Source organism: Globicephala melas, chromosome 4, assembly GCF_963455315.2.
Source record: "Globicephala melas chromosome 4, mGloMel1.2, whole genome shotgun sequence".
Taxonomy (NCBI): Eukaryota; Metazoa; Chordata; class Mammalia; order Artiodactyla; family Delphinidae; genus Globicephala; species Globicephala melas.
In genome coordinates this window covers 125,664,913-125,692,674 of record NC_083317.1, presented here as the reverse complement: position 1 = coordinate 125,692,674, position 27,762 = coordinate 125,664,913, and the positions used below count along the sequence as shown (strand labels likewise).

Here is a 27,762-nt window from a genome sequence, read left to right as displayed (position 1 = left end):
TTTCTCGTTTAATGCCAGTTTTCAAGGAAGGCTGACTATGTCTGTCACATACTCGTTCTGTTTAAAACCCATCCAGGTGCCTCCATGGGCTCTATCGGGAGTAGGGGGTTCCTGCGGCTGCTCCCCAAAGCCAGCAGAGAGCTCTTCATGGGGAGCATGGAGCGCGTGCTTTTGAGGGTCATTTGAGGCTGTGGTGAGCAAAGGCGAGACTTGGGAGGGGTCATCCGGAGACATGGGGCTCCTCGAGAGGCTCTGGGGAAGCTGGGGACAAGGGGTCCACTTCTCACGGCCATCACTTCTTCTTGAACACTTGATGGCACACCTGGTCGTCGCACGTCAGCTCCTGCAACATCAGAAGCAGGTGAGTGACTAACAAGCCAGGCCTTCCTTCCGCGCACCCCCAGCCCTCTGGGTGCCTGTGAGTTGGGGTGGGGGAGGAGCCGGAATGAAGAGGACACTCAGTCATTCTGCGCAAAGAGCCTCTCAGAGACCCAATCAGCTGGCGTGCCCTGCAGGTAGCAGTAATTTGATTTTGACACTTGAATTGAGCTTGAACAAGTATAAAAATGAAAAATGCAGAGAAATTATCCTCTTGAGCAGGATTTCTCCTACTCTCGTGATTAAAGCAACATCGCTTAATTTATAAAAGGCAGCAAAGCCACAAAGAAGGGCAGGATCTAGTGGGGAGCATTTGGAAGGCGAGGGCCTGGTGAGCTGTCCCTGCACCCTGTGGATTTTCTAGCCTCTGGTGATGAGAACGTTGGTTGGTGGCAGCACAGGCAATGACAGGGCATGGGCTGCGGAAGGGCTCCCCCAGGCCTGCCTGGGCAGACAAGATGCTGCCTTTCATCTGGGCAGAGGGAGCCCCCAGGCCTTATCTGCCCCTCGTGACCCTTTGAGGGAGGAGAGGAAAAACACGAGTGTGGGAACGACCACAAAAATCATTGCAGTTGATGATGAATCCCCTGGCTTAGCCACAGGGACAGCTGGGGTTTGTACTACAATTAAAAAAATCCACCTTCCAAACCGGAGCAGGTAGGGAAAACTGTCGATGGAAAACAGTGACTGCTTCCCATTTATCACCAGTTGACATTGTCTCTGAAATAAAGAGCTCAGGTGAGGCAAGGCTGGCTCTGAAGGGCACCCTGTGACATGAATACTGACACTAGAGCCAGGTACCTGCTTGACTCCACAGGTGAATGAATAAAGAGCCATCCATTAAATGAGCCATTCATTTAACAAGCGAGTGACTGAATGCATGAGGAGTGAAAGATCTTTCACTATTGAATGTTGGACAAATCACTTGCCTTAAAGACTGAAGAGTGAAAAATTAAGCTATGTAGACGGATATAATTTATACAAGGAAATCAGAAATAATTTATTCTAACTGCTCTGTTCCGGTGTCAAATTAAACTAAAATATTTGGGGATCAGGTGGACAGAGCTTAGGATGTGAGGCCAGTGCCTGCGGTCTACAGGCAGTTCCCAGTGCAACCCGCTCCCATGCATCCCGAGCCCACCGCAACCCCTCTCCTTCCTAGGCTCACATCACTGAGGAGGCCGGGTCTCACCCTCCTCCAGGGCATCTTAACTCTGTGCCTCGCATTTCTCCCCGGCTGACCTTTGACAGGTTCCCTGTACTGCTCCTTGGATCTCGGCTTCCTAACTCAGCATCTTGAACTTTCCTTTTAATTTCAGCCGTTCACAGAAACAGCCCTATAGCTTTCCTCCTGGAGTCCCCTGAGCCAGATGGGAATGGCTCACGCATTTGACCACAGGCATTTGGCTGGAGCTTAGGGGAGGAGGGCAAGGCCATTTTTTCTCGTCAAAGCGCCTGGCTGGGTGAACCGGCGGTTGGCATAAGCAGAGTGGAGGGGAGCTGGGGACTTACCAGGTGCAGCTTGTCCCCCTCGACCCACTGCTTCCAGCCTCGGTTCTTCTTTTCCCCCTTCTGCACGCACACGAGGACATCACCTTCCCAGGTGATCAGAGTCTGTAATGAGAGGTTTCCAGGCAAATCAAATGTATGGTCTTGATGGGGACTGAACACATGTAAACCTGCAGTTGCATTTCCTGCAGCCACTCCTGGGCTTCTGCTCCGTCCCCAGAGCAGAGCTCTCGGCCACAGCCACGCCAGCATCCCACCAGCCTCATTTCCACATACGCCCTTCATTCTAGCCAGACCGACTTATCTTGGCCGGTTCTGTTCTCTTTGAAAGACTTCTACTCTTCCATTTTACCATATGGTAAAGACAGCATTCCAAATCGGTGGGGGAAAAGATGATGAATTGAACTATGTCACAATGTAAAATTTCTGGAAGGGAAAGATACCTCAAAGTCAATAGGTGAATAACAAACTGGGAAAAATAATTGTAACACATATCAGACAAAGACCTGATTTCCTTACATACAAAGGACACCTGTACATCAATAAGGAAAAGATCATTAACCTAATAGGAATTTCAACACAGGACACCAAACCAACAGCTTACAAGGATAAACAAAACAAAACAAAACACCCTAGCAGATGGCTTTTAAACATAAGAAAATATATTCAACCTCACTTATAACAAGAGAAATGCAAGTTAAGTCTGTTTGTTTTTCAGATACAATTCATCCTGTGGTCAAAGATCAAAGAGTCTAATAACACGCTGGGTTGGAGGGGGTACAGAGAAGCATGGACCCTCACACAGGGCTGGTGCATATATAAATCAGTATGAATCTTTTTGCAGGGCAATTTTACATTACCTTTCAAAGTATAACATTGTGTATACTCTGACCTAGAAATTTTACTTCTGAGAATTTTCCCTACGGGAAACACATTGTGAGGACTGCCCACCGTAGGGCAATAATAAAGGCAGGGAAGCTACCTAGTTAGCAGGGGGCTGCACATATGGCTCCAAAGCCAGAACCGGGAGATGGACCTTCTCCTGGTCCTGGGTTTCCTCCAGGCAGCAATGCTGATCAATTAGCACAGGGAAGGCAGCAGAGATGCAGAGCTTGTGCTGGACAACCAGGCTGAGTTGACCAGCAGGTTGGAGAAGCCACAAGAGGCTGAACCACAAGAGGCTCTAACCCCTCTTACTAAATTTACATATTTACAAATTTCACACCCTGCCCCAGTTCCTCTTCCTCCTGTTCCTCCCACTTTACCTGTTTTAGTACCTGCCAAGGGACGATGTGTACTATCCCTAAGTGGTCCTTCAAGGCCACCCACCTCTGTGCCCACATTAGGCTTGCATGTGAGGTTGACGGTATCATTCCCATCCGGGCAGTGGTGGTGTCTTGGTGCTGCCCTTTCTCGGGGATGATCCTGATGTGAGTTGGTTTTCTTCCAAGTATGTGCAAACCATATTACAGCTCTATGAACAATATTATGCTAGGGACCAGGCGTTTATTTTCCTCCCTATCTTGCAAACCCAGTTGGTGATAAACGAACCTGTGTTTTTGGTTTTTTTTAATTCACTTCAGGTCTGTTTTTTGGTAGATATCTGTTTTCTACAGATTGTTAAGTCTACCTGTTTCTAAAGCAATATTTGACCTTGACCATATTATATATTTTAGGTACAATTTTATTCCTCCTTATTTTACTCTTCAGCCCATCACAGCGTTGTTTGTTACAGCAAAGGCCTGGAAACCTTATAAATTGCATCAGTGGCGACTGGTTAAATACGGTGTGGTTCCTCCCCGCTCTGTAGCCCTTGAAAGGAGAAGGCAGTTCTGCACTTACAGAGAAGAGCAGTCTCCATAGTGTATAGTTTAAGTTAGAAAAGCAAGGAGGAGGGCCATGTGCATAAAAGAATGGAGCAGTGGGGATGCATGCATATGTTTGTACACGTTCTCTCCAAGGAGGCAAAAAAAACCCTTAATAGTGATTGTCCCTTGGGGAGGGAACTAAGGAGCTGGGGGCCAGGATAGGAAGGAAGTTTCACTTTTTAGTGTTTAATTTTTTTTAAAGCATGCATATGTATTAATATTCCCCAAATTAATTTAAAAGTAAAATTCTACATGTTTTCTAAAGAAAACATGTCTCCTCCTCCTTTAGGACCATCTTAAGCCTCACAGTTTCGAATGTCTTAGAGAAGCTTAATTCATAGGTTGTTCTCTTTCCTCTTCTGGAAGCGAGATGTTGTCTGGAATATTCCAGAGATCCCTCCCACGTAGACGAGAAAGGACTCACATCTTCTATTTGGGCAAGGTCTGTGTCTTCCAATCCCCCAGCCCATATGGTCTTACACATCAAGGACACCTAATGCATGTTGATTGAATGAATATCTATCTGTCTGCCCTCTTTCAGAGGGGCTCGTGAGGGTGACCAAGGAGTTAAGAAGTGGAGTCCTGGAGAACAAGAGTAGAGGAGCACTACACGCACACGCAAGTGCACACGTGCACACAGACGCAAGATTTTTGCGCACTTGGGTGTGCCACCAAGGGTGGGCAACAGAAATTAATCAGAGAGATAGACTCACCCACTCCCTGCCGTGCCTCTCCAGCTAAAGGGTTGCAGTCAAGTCACAGGAAGAAGGTAGTGCCAAGGGCACCTGCTCTGTGTTGTGATTCCCATGGGTGTGTGTGTGTGTGTGTGTTTATTAGCCCTGGCTTTTTGCTGCAGGCAAAGCAGACACCAGAAGTGAGAAAGGGGATTATCTCTCTCTGCAGGGCTAAGAGCCGATCCTGGAGAGAGGATGGCACTCAGAGAGGACAGAGCATGGAAGGGAGAGGCAGAAGCCTAGGTGTTAACAGATGGAACCCTTTAAGGGTCAGGAAGGGCCTAAAGGACATGACTTATTTCAGTAAGAGTGAGTTCTCCACCATTAAAGGTGATAAAAAATGAGTCAGAGAGGACAGGCCTGCTTTTCAATAGCCCACGCCCCAAACTGAGAAGCAAGGGGAAAATGGATCATTTGGAACTGATTAGGTTAGAACAGCAGAGGGTTGCAAAAATTCTGAGACAAATTTTCCTATCATTTCTGGTGTCTGATGAATTGGCCTCGCAGCCACACAGCTCAGAAAAGCTTGCCGATCCAGCAACTGCTCGGGGCGGGATTCTACAAGGGGCCGTTCCGGAGCTCGGGAGCTTCGCGTCTCCTGCCAAGACTGGTTTGATGGAAGCATTTCCAAAGGCCTTTCCATTTCCCACTTTTCTTTTCAAGGAGCCCAAACGTCATTCAACCCTGACTCATTGGCTGAGATGATCAATGTGGCAGGACAACTTGATTGAGAAATAAAATGTGTCCTGCTCTTTTGGCTTTAGAATCATCCCCAAAGAATGATGACAGCTTTTCCTCCCCACTCCGGGAGAGCAGCCAGAGCTTTGGGGGAAGAGTTGAGACTTCGACTTGGAAGGAACTCCTGGAAGCACCAGAGAAGAGTGGGGCTCTGGGGGGAGTGGGGCTCATGGGGAAAGGGGAAGGGCAGGGTGGAGGGCCCTGCTTCGTTGTGGTGCTCTGAGAGGGTGGCCCTCTGCAGGCTTGAGAGCACGGATACCTGGGCACAGGAATCTCAGCCCGGCCCTCCTCAGCTTGGGAGCCAGGGCAGAGGTCTTGGTGGCTGCGTTGGCACAGAAGGAGTGGGTGCCACAAGGGCTCAAGCTGCCCACTTCTGTATAAACCACATGGGCTTGCACTGGACCGTGCAGTCCCCGGCATTCTCGTATAGATGCTAAGATTTGGGTGCGGGAATCCTTAAATGCGGCTGAGATTGGATTTTCCCCCATTTCTGTTGTTGGGACTGCCCAGGTGTAATTGGATTTGGAAAACCAAAGATGTTCACACTGAGCGTGAATGTGGACCGTGCAACAATCAGTCACTGGGCTGTGATACCACCAGGTGATGCAGGAGGAGAGGGGACCTGCCGATGGCCCCGCCTTTCCCACCACTGCCCTACTTCTCCCCGCTGCTACCAACCTCTGCCTTATTCACAAAGAGCCCCTTGGATGAGGGCCTGCCTATTCTGCAGACTCCAGTTCTCGGGCTTGGAGATAACTCCCCACTCTGCACTCAGAGGTCTCTGCTCATTTTAGGGGCCTCCCTACATCCAAAAGCTTCAAGCGGCTAGAAGTGTGCCTTCTGATGCATGTAGGATTTCCTCGATTATGTCCTGAGAGTTAAGGTGAGGCTGAGACTGAAGCCATAAGCTTGCCAGAGATTTATCTGGGTTTCTAGGATTGGAGAAAGCCTGACTTCATCTAGTCTACTGATGTTTTGGTGTGATTTGCATTGCATTTTTCTAAAAAAAAAAAAATGAAATCAGTTGGAATCATCTAAAATTGAGATATTTCATATAAGAACCTACGAATGTTCAACAGCTCCTGAAAAGAAAAAAAAATTCTAGCAACATGAGGCCTCAGTCCTCCATGGCAATGATTGTCTGCTGCTGAGGAGCTGCTCCCAGGATGAAGCTATGCTATCCTGCTGGCACCGTCAACGTCCTTCCCTACGAGCCCACCTGGCCTCTTTGCTTTGCCTGCCAGGCCCATGTCAGCGTGTGAGTTGGCCTCCTACCCTGGCTCCTGGAGAGGTCAGCATCCTTTAATCCCTCCTTGGCTTATAAGCTACACGCAGAAGCCAGCCTGCTTCTTCCCACTAAGCTTTCAATACTTGCCTATTGCCAGCATCATTAAGTCCATTCTGGTCCCCCTCTCCTGACGCCTCCCAGGTCGTTTCTGTCATTTTTTCATTGTGCAGCTAAACAGCCAGCCCCTGCGCCAAGACCGTGCGGAGGAAAACTCCACTCTGGTCAGTACCTTAACATTCCGGTTGTCCAGGCCCTTCGTGTACTCATCAAACTCCACCCCGACTGTGAAATCCAAGTTGTAGTTTCGGAACGTGCTGTTGGTTTTCGTCTTGAAGTTATCACCGTCTTGCTCAATGATCTTCGTCTGAGCCAGATGGATGGCGATCTTGCGGGTGGCGAAATCAATATCTGTGGGCAAAGGGAGTGGTGGAGGTTATGATGTGCTCAGCCAGACGCGTTCATTTCTTTAACAAGGCCAAACGGGACCAGAGAGGCAGATCTCAGGCCGGCCACATTCTTTGCTCAAGTGGGAAACGAGAGCTGTCTTGCACACGGCCAGTTTGGGCATCTCAGTCAACGGTCGGGAAACCCAGGGTCCCTGGGCATCTCCTCGGGAGCCCTGGTGGGAGGGGAGGTAGCACCCCTGAGCTGCAACTCCCCAGTGTGTGTGTGTGCACGCCCATGCGCACATACACATATATACACGCACACGCCTACATATACACACGCACATGCCCCTGCCCTCACAGCAGCTCCCTTCTATCTATTTGACATATTGGTTTCCTCCTAAGAGTTTGCTGAACAGAAGACTTCATGGTTTAAAAGGAAAAAGAGTGTTTAAAAATAACCAGTCTAGATCCTGGGTAAAGATGGATCTTTTGTTCATGCCCACTGAAGGGAAGAATACCTACAAACTTCCATTTTTACAGCAGATCTGGGGAAGGTTCTGCCTCAGTCATGGCCCCAGCGCAGCTTAGGCATATTTCAGACACTTAATAAACACTTGCTCAGGGGCTTCCCTGGTGGTGCAGTGGTTGAGAGTCCGCCTAACGATGCAGGGGACCCGGGTTCGTGCCCCGGTCGGGGAGGATCCCACATGCCGCGGAGCGGCTGGGTCTGTGAGCCATGGCTGCTGAGCCTGCGCGTGCGGAGCCTGTGCTCCACAACGGGAGAGGCCACAACAGTGAGAGGCCCGCGTACTGCAAAAAAAATAAAAAATAAAAAAAAAATAAACACTTGCTCAGACATTTCTTTTGTTGTTTTTAAGGAAAAGATGAATCATTGTTTATATTTTTATTATGAAAGATTTCAAACAAACCAAAGTAGAGGGGAGAGTACAAGGAACCCGGTACACCCATCATGCAGATTGAACAACTGTCAAGGTTTTGCTGCATCTACTCCATTTACATCTGTTTTTTTGCCTTGATATTTTAAAGAAAATCTTATTCGTTTCTGAGAGACCATTTGTAAGTAAAAGGGAACATGCCTTCAATAGAGTGTTTCATTTCCTAAGCTAAGTGCTGAGCCCACCTCCTGTTAACCTCTGATTGTGCATAAAATGTCACCCAAGCCAAAATGTCACTGTCCTATAGAAATGATGTAGAAACAGGATAATACTGGAACTGCTGCATTTCTACCCTTGCTACAAACATCATTAAGCCTTTTGTCTCTAGCCAAATGATATTTGACCTTTGACCTCCTTTATGCCTGTGAATTCTCCAGATATCTTCGGATGCCAATATAAATCTTTAATTTTTTTTTTTAAGAAAGTTTACCTGGAAGATTTCAAAAAACACTGAGATTGATTCGCTCATAACCCAAGGTAATAACGACTTCAAAAGTAAGAACAGTTCAGATTCACTGAGGGCTGTTTCTCTGAGATTTCCAGCCTCATCTCTATGGTAGTAGGTGATTAAACTTCACACTGTGTGCTATCTGGTGGGGGATAAATACTAGTGTGCGTATGAGTGAGACCAGCGGTTACCAACAGTTCGTGGAGCCGCTTTCAATTCAGAGAATGAACATCTCCGATGGTCGCATCCCCACCCCTTCTGCTGTCCTTCCCTGGTAGCCAAGCATCACTTCCCTCACCCTCTTTCCCCATTTCCCTTCTGACACATTTCTTCTGAATCCCTCTTTGGTCATTATCATCTTCCTTCTCCTAAAGGACCAAGAAGAAGAGGTCCAAGCTGGATGCTTGGACCACAGCAGAATCCAGGAAGGACCTTGGCTGGTCTTTTGGACTCTAAATTGTATAAAATCAGGGAATAATTTCAAGTAATAACAGGCAACCCAGAAGGTAAAAGGATTATATACCTGTATCCTAAGTTGAAAAGAGAAATAGGTTCAAGTTGGCCTGAGCTGGTGTACGCACGCCAGTGCTTTGTTCAACTCTTGTTCACTACTATCGGTTGAGAACTTGCCCGGTCTAAGAATTCACCGATGGCTGCCCATCAGAATCACCTGGGAAGATGTAAAAACTACAGATCTCTGGGCCTCATCTCAGACCCTGAATCTCTGGGTGGTTTTAAACCTTGGATTTCCTCTCAGGGGGCTGTTTGGAGAAAGACTTCAATGGTTTAAGAGATTTGAAAGCTACTGTTTAAGCACCTACTCCTCTTGAGGTAGGAAAACTCAAGGCTGGGCCCAAGCACAGCCTCTTCATGCACAAGTATTAGGGAGAAGGCAAAGCCACCTCCTTGTTTTGCAATTAACGAGGCCAGGACACATGGAGGAATGGCATCCAAAATGGAAACTTTGTAGCATCTGAGCAAGAAACTCTGCCCATGAAAACCGTGGAGCCTGTGCAATAAAAACACTCAGGTGGCTGATGACTGGATGAAAGGCAAAGGAGCCCACTGGCAGCCTCCTCATTCTTGCCTTCAGAGAGGACTTCTCAGCCCCACACATGCAGGGGGGGGGGGTCTCAAGTCGCCCTCTAGTAACCCTGGCCGTATTGTAATATCATTATAATATCATTAGCATTGCCGTTGTGACCCCATCCCCACCCCTGTGGGTTTCGCTTAGGTGCTCACGGGAAGGTTTCAGAATGGTGCCTGGTGGAAGTCCAAATGAGGAACTGCCGATGACACAATCATAGGGGAGGAAAAGGGGAGTCACCCTCATCTAAGCCCCGGAAGATTAACCCCATGTTAACGACCTAAGCTGCCCCTACTGCGTGCCCCTCACTCCCAAGGACGCCCCACTCTTCTCCTTCGAGTGTGTAACTTGCTTCTGCCCTAAGTAAACTGCTTGTGTGCTCTCCCACACGTACTGTGCTTCTAATAAACTCTGTGCCCACTTTACAATCGTGGTCTGTTTGTTGAATTCTTTCCTCAAAGAAGACAAGGACTGAGGTCCTTTTGCTCGCCAAAATCCCTCATGGTATAGGTGATGACGCGGAGGCCCAGAGAGGTTAAGTGACTTGTCTAAGATTACACAGGTGGAAAGCAATCACAAGGGTTTGATTATTGGAAGGATGTGTGGAAGATCAAGCTGGGAGGTGAAAATAGAGGTTCTCAGTTTAGGTAACCAAGGTAGAAGCAGAGAGGTAAAGAATTTTATGGGGGAACTTAGGAGCTAAGTTTTAGGTAAGGTGACTCTGGGGGCCATGCTGTGTGGACCTTTGGTAGTATTTGGGGTGATAGTTAAGACATGCCTTTTAACCAACCAGGAATGCTGTCCCATAGTGGAACCTCCCTTGGGAAGATTCTCTCACTTCATTCTCCCAAGAAACCCACGAGATAAGTACTATATTATTCTCCATTTTACCAGTGAAGAGCCTGGCTCAGAGAGGCTGTGTCATTTGCCCTCGATTATATAGTGAGGAAGCAGTAGAAGTGGTAATTGAACCCAGGATGGCCTGGCTCCAGGGCCAGCACCGTGCTCCACAAGCTCTGGGCTGACCCGTCCCATCATGTCAGACCACCCCAGTTTATGCACTTCCAGTGGCTGCCCAAGATACCAGTAACTTCTGACTCTACGTTTCCCCTGGAGCCACAGGGGCTTCTGGATGCAGCTGGATGAGCCCTCTCTGTTTGGGGCAGCTTATGTTCTCCAGGGCTCATGTACACTGCCCCCACTAGACAGCAATTGTTTTCTAGGCTTAGGGTTCTACAAGAATTCAAGCTGGAGCAACCACGTTCCAACGCTGGACATTTTCTGATAGCTTCAGCTTTGTGGCATATGAAATTGTACCGGGGGCTTCCCTGGTGGCGCAGTGGTTGAGAGTCCGCCTGCCGATGCAGGGGACGTGGGTTCGTGCCCCGGTCCGGGAAGATCCCACATGCCACGGAGCGGCTGGGCCTGTGAGCCATGGGCGCTGAGCCTGCGCGTCCGGAGCCTGTGCTCCGCAGCGGCAGAGGCCACAACAGTGAGAGGCCCGCATACTGCAAAAAAAAAAAAAAGATTGTATCGGGGCAGGTCAAAGCCACACAGCCTGCAGGCCCCAGGGCATGGGGGTAGATAAATGCTCTCTCTGCTGCTGTGAACCCTCCTAGGCATCTAGGCCAGCATTCACAGAGCCCAGGGTGCCCCACTGTACTTGCCATGGACTCAGCCTATAAAAGACTGGTGGTCAAAAATTTGCTTTAAAGGGGAGCTCATGATCAGCTAAGTTTGAGAAATGAGCAATTAAAACCAAGACAGGCTGACCTCTTTCTTTACTGAAGAATTTCACAGAGATTTTAATCTGGGAAAAATGCTTTGTAATTCCAAGAGCAGGACAGAAGATGCAGCCTTTCCCAGTCTTAGGTGACTGTAGAACCCTCCGTGGTGGCATCTCCAGCTGGCCAGGGTTCCACAGAACATAAGACAGGAAAGTTTGACAAACCCCTTTCTGAGGCATTTATCTCTGTCATCTGGTCCCTGAAATTATGGTAATACCCCTTGTTTAATTTTTCTCCCTTTAAGGCAACTGCTGGCCTGTTTGGAGAGGAGAAGATTAGACAGGACCAAGTGGTCAACTATATCTGACTTCACAATGAATCCTTCCTTAAAGCTGCTAGAAGCCGCAAAAGAATGTTCTCTGCATTCTAGTCGGTATAAACACGTCCTTGTGCTAGGCAGAGGCTAACGTGTTACACTCCAATTCGTGTTCCTCTCCTTCTGCCCCAGAAACACAGCCTAAAGAGCCAGGTGACATCTAACTTCAGCTCCATCGCTGGACACTAGAATCCAGATCTGGAAGCAGCAGAGAGCCAGTAGTTATAAGTAGAGTTATTACTAATTGCATCAGGTTGTTTTGAGGATGAAATCTGATGGTGTCTGTGAAGAGATCTGCCCAGTGGCTGGTGGCTTGTGGTAATGGCCCCATAAGCGGTAGCTGCTGACACCATAATAATCAACCCCCTGATCCCATAAGCCGGCTTCCTCGGAGCCCCCTGCATTTTTCCAGATGCTCCCTGCACACCTGGTCCCTGAATCCCTGCCCCTCTCCTCCCAGCCCCAGCCTTGTCTGCTCTAGCATGGTCTGTTCTTTCTTACCTCCTTCCTCACCTGCTTTCCAGGCCCAGGGTTTAACCCGCAGGAGGTACTACCTGGCATTTTCCTCTCTTTCATGGGGTTTATTATTTTTTTCTCCAAGTCTCAGCTCTGTGAGTTCGAGGATGATGTTGTCTCTTTGCTCCCGTGTCCCCATAGAACTAGGCCCAGGGCTGCACACACAGTAGGAGCTCAAGAGATACTTATGGTTTGGTTAACGTGGGCACCGCGGTGTAGGACGGTGGTTCTCAAAGTGAGGCCCCTGGGCTGGCAGCAGCCACAGCACGTGGGACCCTCTTAGAAATGTAAATTCTGAGATCCACCCTAGACCTACAGGGGTTGGGCCCCTCTTGTTTTTACAAGCCTTCCAAGCGATTCTGTGCATGCCGAAGTTTAGAACTTCTTGCATAAAAGAGTGAGGGTCAGATCCAGGCATAAATCCTGTCTCTGATCTCCCAGCTTTGTGACCTCAGAGAAGTCACTTTCCCTTTCTGAGCCTGTTTCTCACTGTAAAATGGGGAAAAGAAAGCTTATCTCATAGGGTTATTTATGTAAGGATTCAGTTAAAATAATGGCAAAAATGCTTTACACAGTGCCGAGGAGCTGGGGGGTATTTGATGCACATTGGCCTCCACTCCTTGGCCTTTCGCCCTCTGGTCAAACAGTGGTCAGATCGGCATTCAGTCCAGAGTGAAATATTCAGGTCATGTTTATGCATCTCCATAGCCATCTGCCACTCCATGCAGCCCAAGTGTCCTGGACTCTGAAGAAACAGAATGGGCTGATCTACCCCCTCCCTCGTCACATAGCCCTGGCCTGTCACATGGGCGTTTAATCCAGCCTGGCCAAACCTTTTTTTGCATGGACTGGTTTCCTCATTCTATAGGTTGACCAAAGGGTAGAAATGACTTTAGTTCCTCCTCTAGCCCTCTGTGTTGAGTAAGGAGAAGTTTAGGCTGTGCTAAACCATGCTGGAGACACAGTTAGGAGTTGAGGAAAGAAAACCACAGGCCATGAGTTGACCAGATGAAACGGAGGGGAGGGCACCAGGCAAAACTGCATTTGACCCTTGAAAGACACGGGTTTGAACTGCACGGGTCCACTTACATGAGGATTGTTTTCAATAGTAATTACAGAACTACACCATCTGCGGTTGGTTAAATCCATGGATGCAGAACCACGGATACGGAGGAACCACATATATACGGAGGGCCAACCATAAGCTACACGCAGAGTTTTGACTGCACGGAGAGCAGGGCTCTCCCCTAACACACCGCTGCTGCCTCCGCCCCCACTGTTGTTCAAGGGTCAACTGTACTAAGGAAGAATTGGGAATTACAGAGAAACTTAGAAGTCTAAATTTAAGTGGTCTTCAGAGAGCAAGTCTATTTTCACTCCACAGATGTGGAAATCAAAGCCCAGAGAATTGAAGTGGCTGGTTCAGAGTTGCCCAGCTAGGACAGCACTCCTGGCAATTTGCCTACAAACACATTCTGTTTATCGTCCACCGCTAAAACACATTGTGTTTAAGTCTCCCCAAATGGAAATTACTGCTTGTCCCTGGTTGCCCAGAGAGGTAGATCGCAGCTAAAAATGTCTACTGCCAAGAGAAGAGGTTTGTCCTGGAAACACCACCCCCAGTCAGTCTTTCGGACCAGAGCCGGGGAATCTTGCTAGGGGCTCTATGCAAATTGAATCAAACATTGCTTCTTCTCTGGGTTGAAAAATGGCTTGGCCTCTTGGCTACCCTTCACCGTGGGCGCAGGCTAGTTAATCATGTCACCTCTGCTCCACCCCAGGGAAGGAAGCCAAACATTCTGTTGGTGGATTTGTGATATTTCTAATCAAAAGGAAACGTTTAACTGCAGCTGTAGAATACACAGGCATACACACACAGACTACAAAAACACTTACTCTTTGTACTTTGCAGGGAAAATTATTCTCCTGGTATGGTGTTTGAACACCAGGGTTATCAAATATGTTTCATCTGCTTTTCTGGATTAAAGGTATCTCCGAGCCTGATTTATAGCCAGGTGAAATGAATTTCTATCTCAGAGGAAAACGTACAAAGGCAAGCTCTTTCTGAATAATATATGCGGCTTATAGCTGCTGCAGAAGAAAAAACGAGAACACTGAAGTGACTTTATTAAAGCACACTTTTCATAACTGCATTTTGAACAATGCAGGCCATAAAGTTGAAATATGAGTATGCTACTCAACATTAAAATGCTTTGTAATATGCTTGTGGAAAAAGCTAAAGTTGTAGCCTAAAAGGGTAGACGCGATTTGTCAATTAAAGAGCAGAAACACACCCATTTTCATCCTATGGAACCTGGAACCCATTCGAAGTGCAGCTTCCACGGGCTTCGAACCTGAACTCCTTAATTCACAAACCCTCAGCACTCGGGCATTGTGGGAAGCAGAGTGGAAGAGCAATCTTCTCCGTCTTTCCATGTCGTTTCCTCCTCCAGATAATCCATGGAGAGAGGAACCGTCCTTGCCCCTTCCTGCCTCCTTCTCTCTTACCCTCAGGGACACCTCCAAATGCATTCAAACCCTTCCCTAGCCAGCGGAGGCAGGCTGGAGACCCTGGGGTGCCTCCCTGCTCCCCTTGTACTTTTCACCTCCCCCCCCCCCCACATAATCTAGTCTGCACCATTGGGATGGGGGTTGAGGAGGAGAAGCTGCCACTACACGCCAGGGGAGACCCATAGGAAGGGACCAAACTTATCTTCACCTGGGCTTTTCCCACCTACAGCACTGTCCCTGTTTGAAAGTCCAACTAGAGGCCACACAAGCAAATTCTTTGGCAAGTGTCTAACTTTATTGACTTGTGAGCACTGGCAGGAATCCAAATGCCGTGAAATTAACTCCTCGTTGGCTCATCAGACATTCATTCATTCATTCATGTATTCATTCATTCATTTTCACCCAGGGACTCCGAGTGACCCTCTTGCAATGTATCTGAGGGTCCTGCCTGCCTGCTTCGGAGGCCCCCATCCTGATGAACTTTGCTCAGCACGAAGCTCCCCCTCCCCTAACCCCACGCTTAGCACCTGCACCTGGAACCGAGCTATGGCAAGTGCTTGGGGGTTAGAAGCAGGCAGACCAGGCTCCTCTCTGAGCAACACCAGTTTCCAGCCACAAGTGATCCCAGGGAAGTTCCTTCACTTCCCTGACCTTCAGATTCCTCACTCCTTAAAACGACAAGCATTCCTTTGGCTCTATCCCTGGCTCTACCCTAAGCTCTAGATCTTATATCAACATGCCAATTTTAATACTCCACTTGGATGGGTAATGGGCATCTGTAATCAAAAGATGTAAATCAGAATTCTTAACGCATTCCCGCCTGTCTGGCACCCCTGTCCAAACTCACTCCCTGCCATGTCTTCCCCATGTCAGCTGATAGGGTCACAGCCATCCCAGCTATTCAGGCCTAAGCCTGGGGGCCGTCTTCGTTTCTTCCATTTCCTCTCGCTTCATTTTTATCTGCAAGCCCTGTCAGCTTTACCATCAAAATATACACTGAATCTGTCCTCTCTTCTCCAGCCCTGGGCACCACCCTAAACCAACCATCATCCTTTCTTGCCTGAACAACACAGAAGCTTCCTTAATGGGCCTCCGTGTTTCTAGTCTTGCCCTCCTGTGATTCATTCTTCACGCTGTAGTCATAGCGAACCTTAAAGAATATGAATAAGATGGATTAAGTCTGCCCATCATAAGGCCTGACCTACCCCTGGGCTCACCACACGCCCAACACACCAGCCTTTGCTGTGCCCTGTGCCCGGAACAGCACTTCGCAGCATTCAAGCCTTGGCTCCAATGTCACCTCCTCAGACAACCTTCCCTGACCACCCATCACTCTCCACCCAAGAATTCCTTTTTATTTTCTTTAAAGCACTTACCACTACCCAGAGAGTCTTAAAGTATTACCCTGTCTCTCTCCCACTAGCGTGCCCACTCCGCAAGGGCAGGGAACGTGTGGCCTCATTTACCACCGCTTCACCAATGCCTAGAGCTCTTCCTGGCATGTCATAGGGGCTCAAGGCATTTGTTGAAACTGAATTAATTAAACGACACAATGTAGAGAAAGCTCACGCTAGCACGATCTTATCATGGCCTGAGAATGTTTTGTGCATGCGCTCACCTCTGATGTTACACTTTGGCCCCTTACAGTCAGGACAGGCTTTTGAACGTCGTGGGTAATTAGGAAAGATTTCCCAGCGAAGACCACTCAGGTGGCAGCTGCTTGACTTAAGCCTCTAAGGTTACCGCTTTCCTGGTAGAATTTTCCAGAGACCCACTAGGACTTTTTGCAGTAGCCACTGCTCTTCATTTTTTTTTCTTTTTATTATTTGACCTACATGCTATTTATGATTGTATTGATTAATTTTAAATTCTTTTTTTTTTTTAAACCTCACATTTGTTTATTTATTTATTTTTTTGGTTGTGTTGGGTCTTCGTTTCTGTGCGAGGGCTTTCTCTAGTTGTGGCAAGCGGGGGCCACTCTTCATCGTGGTGTGCGGGCCTCTCGCTATCGTGGCCTCTCTTGTTGTGGAGCACAGGCTCCAGACGTGCAGGCTCAGTAGTTGTGGTTCACGGGCCTAGTTGCTCCAAGGCATGTGGGATCCTCCTAGACCAGGGCTCGAACCCGTGTTCCCTGCATTAGCAGGCAGATTCTCAACCACTGCGCCACCAGGGAAGCCCCGCCACTGCTCTTTTAAATCTGTACATGTTGATTTCAATGAAAAGATGCTCTTCATAGAAGATGATTCCCACCTTCGTGAATTAAGAGAACTGGATTTTTCCTAATGGTTACAAATTATTGAACAAAGATTTCCTAAAATATGTCTAAGTTTAATGTTAACTGAGTATTTTTATGTTTATTTATTTATTTATTATTTATTTTTGACTGTGCTGGGTCTTCATTGCTGCGCGTGGGCTTTCTCTAGTTGAGGCGAGCAGGGGCTACTCTTCATTGCGGTGCGCGGGCTTCTCATTGCGGTGGCTTCTCCTGTTGCAGAGCGCGGACTCTAGGCACGCGGGCTTCAGTAGTTGTGGCGCACGGGCTCAGTAGTTGTGGCGCACGGGCTTAGTTGCCCCTCGGCATGTGGGATCTTCCCGGACCAGGGCTCAAACCCGTGTCCCCTGCATTGGCAGGCGGATTCTTAACCACTGGACCACCAGGGAAGTCCCTGAGTACTTTTGGAACAGATGCCTTCCATTATACATTCCTGTCTTCCTGATCAAAGTTACATGATGGGTTTTATTTCTTAGGCTCACCCCCTGCTTCTTCTCCACTTAGTTACCAAATCTAGTCAGTTTCCTGCTATGGACAACCCCTTGGACACCCTCCTTGTCACTGCTCTCGCATCTTCCCAGGACGACTGCAACCACTTCCTCCTTCAGTTCTCTGACTGTCTCTGCTGATCTATTCACGCCCTGGCTGTCAGTGTGCTCATGGCCCTTCTCTCCTCTGTACACAGTTCTTCCCAGGACCCTCTCCTTACCTGATGTCCTTGGGTGATGGTCACACATGGTGTCACACCGCTTCAAGATCCAGCCCTGGTAACTTTCTGACTCTTCTTACCCCTGCGGCCGCCCTTGCCCTTCACTCCCTGGTAATATGGCTTCTGCTTCCTTTGGCCGCCCACATCCTCATCAGCCTGACCTTGGCACATGCTCACAGGTCCAGACCTGACTCTATCCTTGTGTAGAGCACTCCTCTCCTTCCTTCAAAACCCCACCCAGAAGTCCTCAGGAGACCGTCAATGATCCATCTATTGTAGCTCCCTCCACCCTCACTGCCACACACACTGTTTTAAAAAATTACGTACATTTCAGGTGTACAGCATCATAATTCAACATCTGTATAGACTGCAGAGTGATCACCACCACAAGTCCATCACCATTCAGCGCACACACTTCCGGTCACCATTGTTCTATTGTCACCATAGCCCTTTCAGGCCCAAGGGAGAGAATCACCCACTGTCCCATTTGTGGCAGACTATACTTTCTTTAATGGCTGCAATACCACCACCTCTCATCCTACAGGCTGTTCTTACAATAGGATTTTGACATTTTGAGAGGCAGGGTCTATGTACCTTCCCCTTGAATGTGGGTGGGCTCATGACTGCTTCAACCAATAGAATATGGCAGAAGTGATGCTGTGTGACTTCTGAGTCTGGGTTATAAACGGTCATTCAGCTGCTGCCTCCTGTCTCTTTAGACACAGCCAGAGTGCTATGAGGAAACGCAGGCCACATGGGTCACCACGTGTAGATGAGGTCTCAGCGGCTGGCCAGCACCAACTGTCAGACACAGGAGCCAGAAGCCTTTGAGATGGCTCTGGCCCCAGCCACTGTCCTACCGCAGTGGAATGAGAGCCTCCTAGCAAGAACCCCCTATGTGAACCTGGTCAGTTCCCATAACTATGAGAGACAATGATAAAATCACTGTATAATAAAATCAAGCCGCCACGTTTTGGGGGTGATTTATCACACTATAATAGAGAACAGGAATGCAATTTGTACACAGCTATAGCTTGACTCTCTGCACCAGTTTGAGCTCCTCGAGAACAGAGGCTGGGCCCGGGCCTGCTGCAAATGGCACCGTCCCTGGCTTCCACGGGCGTCGTCTAAAGCTTTGGAAAAGAAGCTGAATGATTCCCCAGGTACGTGCAGTGCTGGTCTCACTCCGGGGCAGAGTGAATAGACTCTCCCCGAGTGTTCTTTCACAGCATGGGGCCCTCACTTTGAGAGGTCTGCCCTTTAGATTGAAGACCAATCCTCCACTCCCTGACTCCCTGATCCAAGCTGAAGGAGGACCTCAGGGCATGACAGCTTCCTGAGGGTAGAGGAGTCCACCAGCTGCTCTCCTCACTGTCAGGAAAGAGTCTAGGGCCTCAGGAAACACGAGATCTAAGAAGGCAGGAGAGGAGGTACAATCGACCCTTGTCACCCATTCTCTGAACAGCGAATGACTTTGAAAATTTGGGGCAAACCCAAAGGTTGCCCTGATGTGTCATTGCTGAGGCTGGCAGCCAGGTCATGTGGGGAGGCGGGGGGTGGAGTGAGTCACCAACTGGGAACAAAGACAGTTTGTCCCCAGACCCACCTCTCGACAGGAGTATCTCCTTCCTAGGGAACCAGCCGCCAGGCCCACAGAGAAAGCCAACTCCCTGGTGCTAGGGATTAACATCTAAGAAAGAGACAGCTCTTTGGCAGGGAATGGAGTTATACTTAGTGGTATTTCCATATCTGGGGATTTGGGAGGGTCTCCACATATGCTTTTCCCAAATGCGAAGGGCTTCGCGCTCAAAAGGGCAAGAAGACAAGCTTCACTGAATTGTCAGTGCTGGGAAAGCAACCCCTGTCTTGTGGGGTGGATGTGGAGGAAATTGTACAGATCTGCTGGGTTGCATTTTGGGTTTTTTTGGCCACACCACATGGCATAGTTCCCACGTACCCTGTATTGAAAGCATGGAGTCTGAACCACTGGGCCACCAGGGAAGTTCCTGCTGGGTTGCTTTCAGCAGATTCAATTGTGGGAGGCAGCCCCACCCGGCTGCTTCTGGCTGAGCCCTTGAGACCTGTCTCCAGTGCCTGTCTGCCCCATTTGTGTCCCAGTGCCTGTCTGCCCCACTTGTGTCCCCATGTGCAGGTGAGAGGGGTCAGGTGTCCCATCTCCACGGTGGGAAGGTGACTCTGGCTGAGTCGTTTCTGCACAGAGCCTCATAGGTTCAAGCTGGGGCAAGCTCCTGGGATACTGTAGGCCATCAGCAGCTGGGTAAACCGAGGCACCAAGCACATCCACATTCTGGGTTTAGCTAGTACCACCCCCTATGGTGTTAATCTCCATCAGGAAAGTGGGAGCCCACCCCTCTCCACTGCAGAGACTCGTACAAAGGGGTCAGCCCGTTTGCTCATTAGAGTGAAATCAATGTAGTTAAGTTGTTGAATTGGAAGTCATGACTGTAGCTCTGAGATAAGAGGTGTCCGATACCAAGGAGAACTGGAAAGGCCACTCCCTCCAAAACCTCCTGGACAGAGACATCCAAACATCACAGTCACGATCCACGCACCCCTCCTGCACAAGGAGGGTGTAAGTGGGTGTGAAAGAGTCCAGAGGAAGGCTGCTTTTAGGAAGAGGATTTTTTTGCACAGAGCTGACAGGGTGCCCTGCATCCCGGCATCCCCCAGAAGGAATAGGGGATGGTGACAGGAGTGCTTGCCTCTCACCTTAAGACTAGAAAGAGGGGCTCCAGGGGCCCACCCTGTACAGCTGAAAACTAAACTGAGACTCGCTTTTGTACCTAAAGTCACCATAGGACTTTATATAATTTAAGAATAAGCAACAAAGGACACAAAATTGCTTTCTTATTATATTCCCTGAGTTGGGCTTGTTCAGCTCACTGCTGAAAGCTTGAAACCACCAAATAGCTCTTGATAAAGTACTTTCAATCATTCAAAACAACCACCAACATCATCTGGAGAAAGAAGGCTGGTGTTATTTCTCTATCTGGTGGATGAGGAGACCGGTGCGGAAAGGTTAAAATATTGGTCAACGTCAGAGAGAAAGCCTCAGCTGGCCCACTGGTTTTGTTTCCTCCTCTGTATGATCTTGTTCAGAATTCTAGTTCTGAGCTCATTTCCAGCCCATTTACTCACGTATGGAAGCAGGATTCCATTTCTAGTCTCACTCAGGGTGCTAAAAGCAGGGGCGACAGGGTTAGGGTTCTGATACGGGGATTTTTGTCTCCTCCCCCCTCTCCCAAGTATATTGGTAACATTCTGTAGCCAGGAGGGGAAAAAAAGCTATCCAGTGCTGTAAGCATGTCTAAAGTACATGAAGAAATTTCCAACCTCTGTAAATTGCAACACATGTCACATGAGCTCTCCTTGTTTGTTGACACGGTGGAAGTGTCATCAAGCTAGAAGTGAATTGCACAGAAAAACCCACAATTCCCATTCTTGATGAGACTTCCCATCATCACATCCAAATTATTGGGCCTCAGATCGCACCCGCAGCCATTTTTTCTCATGCTTCACGTAGAGAAGTCCCAGCTGGGAACTCCCTATGCGGAGAGATCTAAAGCTAGAAAAGGTGATCAGGAGGTCATTGCAGAAATAAGGACAGGCAGCCGGTGCTCCTTGCCGGGGCCTGGCCTATAATATCTGCCTCCAAAAGTGAGCTCCCCTCTGTGGGTCCACTTGCTCTGGTTTTGTGTGTTTTCTGCCAGCCCCACAAGAGATCCCACAGGAGAGTCAACTCGGGATACATGGTGATGGAGCCCCTGGCTTGGAGCCTAGTTCAGAAGTCAGGTGAGCAGTGAGTTGTTTGATGTATATGATGAAAGCCTTTCCTAGCCTGATTTTCTCTAGGCTGAGAGATTTGTTATCTACTCTTTTTTGTGCTTCTCCACTATAAGACTAATGAAAGAGCAATGCAGGGGTCATGTGTGCATCATATCAGATCCAACTTGTTACCTAAGAGATGGCAATCACAAGGCAGGGGAGCTACTGCATTTTCCTCTCAAGTCTGGCTTTCCTCACATATGCGTGTGTGTGCCTCCCTCATTCAGTGAATCTTTTCTGTACGCCAAGGACATTCTAGACATAACCTCATTTATTATTGCTCCCAACTTGCCGATGAGGAATCTGAGCCTCAGAGAATGAGTGTGACTTGCCTGATATTACACAGCTGGTAAAGAGTGAGGAGTGAGGCTTGCACACAGGTCTGGGGAGCTCCACAGTGCCCTCCCTCTCCCTTTCCCACCTCCTCCCCCTTTCCCACCTCTGGCAACCTCCTTACCCAGAGCCTTCATTAAGCCTTCAAAGTTGTCATTACTCTCCAACTCCCAGGTTCCATTCTGGTCCCTTGTCATGGTGGTGGCCTTTGGTTACTGTGGGTGTGTGCAGGACAGCAAGGAGCAGGCTGCAGGGCGAACGTGTTAGAATGAGCTACTTTTATAATCCAGTGGACCAGGTTTATGGCTTTGAAGATAACACGCTCAAAGGTCAAAAGCACAGCCCAAAGGAACTTTCCTTTCCTTTGCAAAATTCAGCAGGACCATGAGCAACCCATGCTCAAAACCTGACGTGGCCAGGCGTGGGTGTCCTTGTGACCTCCAACGTACACAAGGCCTGGAATAGCTCATTTTTGGCTGGCTGGGCTCCCACAGAGCCCCTCGCCCCATGCAGAATACTCTGTGCAGCAAACACCCAGTACCCACCCAACATGCACAACAGGCCATCAGATCCCAGGCTTCAAACCTGGAGTCTCTCAGCTGTGTAGCCAGAACTTCTGGCCTGGCTGGTAAGGTCACGAAGATGGGAACTCACGCCTGTGGGCCTCTACTCTACTTTGCGCTGGGCAGGAGACACCCTTCATCTTGTTTTCTTACAAGAGCCCTGAGCTATGTTTAACCATCTCCATTTTACAGATGACAAAGGCTCAAGGAGGTTAAATCACATGCCTAATAACTACTGGTCAGTGGCCGAACTGGGATTCAAACTCAGGCCTGTCTGGCTCCAAAGTTATTTCTAAGGAAAAGAGCTTTGTTAAGACAGTGCGCTAAGTTCAGCTTGGAAAGGGCAGCTTGGGTTGAGGTTTGACTTGAGAACCTGATTCTCACTTGCTTCCCAGCAAGGTACCCTGAGAGCATCTACGCAGTGGGGTTACTCAAGAAAAGCATTTTCTCAGAGCATGAATCTACTAAAAGCAAGCAGGACCCAGAGGGAGGCCAGATGGAGGGCAGCAGGGTAGTGGGACTCTGCTTTAGACCCCAGGAAAAAGCTGAAGATCACCTGACTAAGGTGAATCGCATGGCTGGCATTTGGTCAAGGACTCTTGGTTCAGGACTGTTCTTCATACTGGCTATCCCAGTGGGTCAGAAAATGGGTTGGCTTACTGCTCTGACACATGGTTCTGAGAGTTGGGGCTTGAGCAGGGGCTCCTACACTCTGAAGAACGGAGGTGTGAGCTGAGATGGATAAACCATGAGTCCCCAGTTTTAATCTTGACACTTTGAAGTTCTAATGTATGTATCCTTGTGCTATGAAATCTAAGCAAATGATTCTGCTGTGTGTGGTTTGAGAGGTATAAAACGACACATTTATTTTTCAGTAAATATACTGGAGTCAGAAAGACACACAGTAAAAATTAGCCCAGCTGTTTTCAAAAGACCAATGTAGGATGAAGGGAAGAGGGGAGTAAAGGACAACTTCACTACAAATGCAATGAGTAAAGGCATCAAAAGTGGACAGATAGGGAGCCTTGGGTTTCATCCTTTGAGGTCCAGCCAGAATCTGCTGTAGGCTGAGCACTCAGCCTCCTGGGAGCTAGGTATTCCCCTCCAGGCTCAGATTCCGATTCCTACCTGAGTTCCCTGTAGGCCTCCCTTGCAAGAAAGTAACAATAAGCTGGCCACGTAGGGGAGGAGACCAGGGACAAGAATGTGTTTGCCAGTTACAAAAAGCCAGGGACTTAGGTTTTAATGGGCATGGGGGTGGGGGTGGGAGTCATTTACCCTGTGTAAGGCAGGAAGTTGAAACTGAGATGCTTGCATAAAGCCAAAATACTTGATGGATTAGTCCCTCAGTGAGAGTGTGAAATAATCAATATCTACCTAGAGACAACAAGAAAGTTTATTTGGCCTGGGTTCTACATGAGTTAAAAAAAAAGGTACTTTGCTGTTCTGACTCTGGTTTGGGGTTTGAATTTATGCTGCCTTGTAGTCAATATATTAAAATAAATGCAGTCTTGAGCTTACAATACTTATAGGCTGCTGGAAAGAAGTAAATGTAAAAGCTGTCTGGAGGGACACACCTTCAACCCAGACCAACCAGAATTCTCTGTGATAAAGCCATGCCAAATGGGGGCACATAATCCAAAATTGCAAAACACACATGAAAATAATCCACCAAAAAGTGAGCACCAGCAGAAACATATAGTCCAATTAGACTTCCAAGAGCTTCAGATAATAAAAATTGTCAGATATAAAGTATAAAATAAGTATGTTAAAATTAAAGAAATTTAAAAGCACTTAAAAATATAAAAAAGGATAAAATGATTTTTTTAAAAGATAGATTAAAAATAACCAGAGAGTAGTAGAAATTTAAAAATACAGTCATTAAAAGTAAAAAGGTAATAAAGGAGTTAAACAGCTGATTAAACACAGCTGAGGAGAGAATTAGTAAATTGGAAGAGAAAGCTAAGGAAATTACCCAGGATATATATACCACAGAACACACTGGTGGAAATTTAGAGCCTCAAGATACAAATAAAATTCTAAAATCTTACAGAGAAAACAAAAACAACCATATATATTACCTATAGAGAAACAATACAATAGTTAAAATGGTATCAGACGTCTCAACAACTCTGATGGAAGGCAATGATGGAACAATATCTTAGAGGCATAAGGGGAAACACTTTTGAATAAGAGTTATTAACTCAGCCAACTTCATTAAAATATGAGGGTTTTAAAAACTAAAATAGTTTCACATATTATAGCCCCAAACTGGAAATAACCAAAACATCCATCAACAAGTTAATAAAAAAATAAATTGTGGTGTATTCACACAATGGAATACTGCCCAACAGTAAAAGGAACAATCTCCTGATATATATAACATGGATGAATCTCAGACATTATGCTGAGGGGCAGAAACTTGACAGAAAAAATCACATACTGCATGTTTCCATTTATATGAAAGTCTAGAAAAAACCAAATCTCATCTGTAATGATAATAAAATAAGCCATGGCTTGACGGGTATGGGACGAGAAGGTGAAATAGGAAAGGGCAAAAGGAATATTTCTTGTGGAGGTAAGATGAAAATGTGCTACAGTTGAGATGGTTGTTGTAAGAAAATTGCCCAAACCCAAACTCTACAATTGATATCTCTTCCTTTTTATTGTATGTAAAGTTTACTTAATAAAAATGAATAAAATTGTTCTTATTCATGTATTCATTCATGATTGTTTATGTAAAAATATTTAGTTTCAACCAAAGTTAAAATCCCTCATTATGCCCACATGAGAAGTTAGCTGACTGACATGAAGTAAACATGTGCTAAGGAGGATATAATTGTTGATTGACTAGATGTTTATAAGAAATAGAGGTTAAATGATGAACAACACAATAAATGAAATTAAAAATTCTCTAGAAGGAATCAATAGCAGAATAAAAGAGGCAGAAGAACAGATAAGTGACCTGGAAGATAAAATAATGGAAATAACTACCACAAAGCAGAATAAAGAACAAAGAATGCAAAGAATTGAGGACAGTTTCAGAGACCTCTGGGACAACATTAAATGTACCAACATTCGAATTATAGGGGTTCCAGAAGAAGAAGAGAAAAAAAAAGGGACTGAGAAATACTTAAGGAGATTATAGTTGAAAACTTCCTTAACATGGGAAAGGAAATAGTCAATCAAGTCCAGGAAGCACAGAGAGTCCCATACAGGATAAATACAAGGAGAAACACACCAAGACACATATTAATCAAACTATCGAAATTTAAATACAAAGAAAAAATATTAAAAGCAGCAAGGGAAAAACAACAAATAACATATAAGGGAATCCCCAAAAGGTTAACAGTTGATCTTTCAGCAGAAACTCTGCAAGCCAGAAGGGAGTGGCAGGACATATTTAAAGTGATGAAAGGGAAAAACCTACAACCAAGATTACTCTACGCAGCAAGGATCTCATTCAGATTCAATAGAGAAATTAAAACCTTTACAGACAAGCAAAAGCTAAGAGAATTCAGCACCACCAGCTTTACAACAAATACTAAAGGAACTTCTCTAAGCAGGAAACACAAGAGAAGGAAAAGACCTACAATAACAAACCCCAAACAATTAAGTAAATGGGAATAGGAACATACATATCAATAATTACCTTAAATGTAAATGGACAAAATGCTCCCACCAAAAGACACAGACTGGCTGAATGGATACAAAAACAAGACCTGTATATATGCTGTCTACAAGAGACCCACTTCAGACTTAGGGACACATACAGACTGAAAGTGAGGGGATGGAAAAAGATATTCCATGCAAATGGAAATCAAAAGAAAGCTGGAGTGGCAATTCGCATATCAGACAAAATAGACTTTAAAATAAAGACTATTACAAGAGACAAAGAAGGACACTATATAATGATCAAGGGATCGATCCAAGGAGAAGATATAACAATTGTAAATATTTATGCACCCAACATAGGAGCACCTCAATACATAAGGCAAATGCTAACAGCCATAATAGGGGAAATTGACAGTAACACAATCATAGTAGTGGATTTTAACACCCCACTTTCACCAATGGACAGATCATCCAAAATGAAAATAAATAAGGAAATAAAAGCTTTAAATGATACATTAAACAAGATGAACTTAATTGATATTTATAGGACATTGCATCCAAAAATAACAAAATACACTTTCTTCTCAAGTGCTCATAGAACATTCTCCAGGATAGATCATATCTTGGGTCACAAATCAAGCCTTGGTAAATTTAAGAAAATTGAAATCATATCAAGTATCTTTTCCGACCACAATGCTATGAGACTAGATATCAATTACAGGAAAAAATCTGTAAAGAATACAAACACACGGAGGCTAAACAATACACTACTGAATAACCAAGAGATCACTGAGGAAATCAAAAAACACCTAGAAACAAATGACGATGAACACACGACCACCCAAAACCTATGGGATGCAGCAAAAGCAGTTCTAAGCAGGAAGTGTATAGCAATACAATCCTACCTCAATAAATGAGAAAGATCTCAAATAAATAACCTAAACTTACACCTAAAGCAATTAGAGAAAGAAGAACAACAACAACAACAAAAATCCCAAAGTTAGCAGAAGGAAAGAAATCATAAAGATCAGTTCAGAAATAAATGAAAAAGAAATGAAGAAAACAATAGCAAAGATCAATAAAACTAAAAGCTGGTTCTTTGAGGAGATGACCAAAATTGATAAACCATTAGCCAGACTTATCAAGAAAAAAAGGGAGAAGACTCAAATCAGTAGAATTAGAAATGAAAAAGGAGAAGTAACAACTGACACTGCAGAAATACAAAGGATCAGGAGAGATTACTACAAGCAACTATAATGCCAATAAATTGGACAACACGGAAGAAATGGACAAATTCTTAGAAAAGCACAAGCTTCCGAGACTGAACCAGGAAGAAATAGAAAATATAAACAGACAAATCACAAGCACTGAAGTTGGCACTGTGATTAAAAATCTTCCAAAAAACAAAAGCCCAGGACCAGATGGCTTCACAGGAGAATTCTATTAAACATTTAGAGAAGAGCTAACACTTACCTTCTCAAACTCTTCCAAAATATAGCAGATGGAGGAATACTCCCAAACTCATTCTATGAGGCCACCATCACCCTGATACAAAAACCAGACAAAGATGTCACAAAGAAAGAAAACTACACGTCAATATCACTGATAAACATAGATACAAAAATCCTCAACAAAATACTAGCAAACAGAATCCAACAGCACATTAAAAGGATCATACACCATGATCAAGTGGGGTTTATTCCAGGAATGCAAGGATTCTTCAATATATGCAAATCAATCAATGTGATACACCATATTAACAAATTGAAGGAGAAAAACCATATGATCCTCTCAATAGATGCAGAAAAAGCTTTCAACAAGATTCAAGACCTGTTTATGAAAATAATCCTCCAGAAAGTAGGCATAGAGGGAACCTACCTCAACATAATAAAGGCCATA

The 27,762-nt window shown here is 46.3% G+C and overlaps 1 protein-coding gene across 2 annotated transcripts; it reads right to left on the bottom strand.

Moving 5' to 3' along the window:
* On the bottom strand, positions 1 to 27,762 carry RBP2 (retinol binding protein 2). 2 transcript variants are annotated; one of them, XM_070045397.1, is made up of 6 exons: positions 27,742 to 27,762; positions 27,337 to 27,408; positions 21,810 to 21,932; positions 6,745 to 6,923; positions 1,891 to 1,992; positions 1 to 343 (listed from the first exon to the last, which is right to left on the bottom strand). In XM_070045397.1, the coding sequence occupies exons 3-6, from the start codon at positions 21,880 to 21,882 to the stop codon at positions 293 to 295; spliced, it is 405 nt and encodes a 134-aa protein (XP_069901498.1). In that variant the 5' UTR covers positions 21,883 to 21,932; positions 27,337 to 27,408; positions 27,742 to 27,762; the 3' UTR covers positions 1 to 292. The 2 variants fall into 2 exon arrangements, with proteins under 2 accessions (XP_069901498.1, XP_030729225.1); XM_030873365.3 differs by lacking the exon at positions 27,742 to 27,762 and adding an exon at positions 27,542 to 27,680.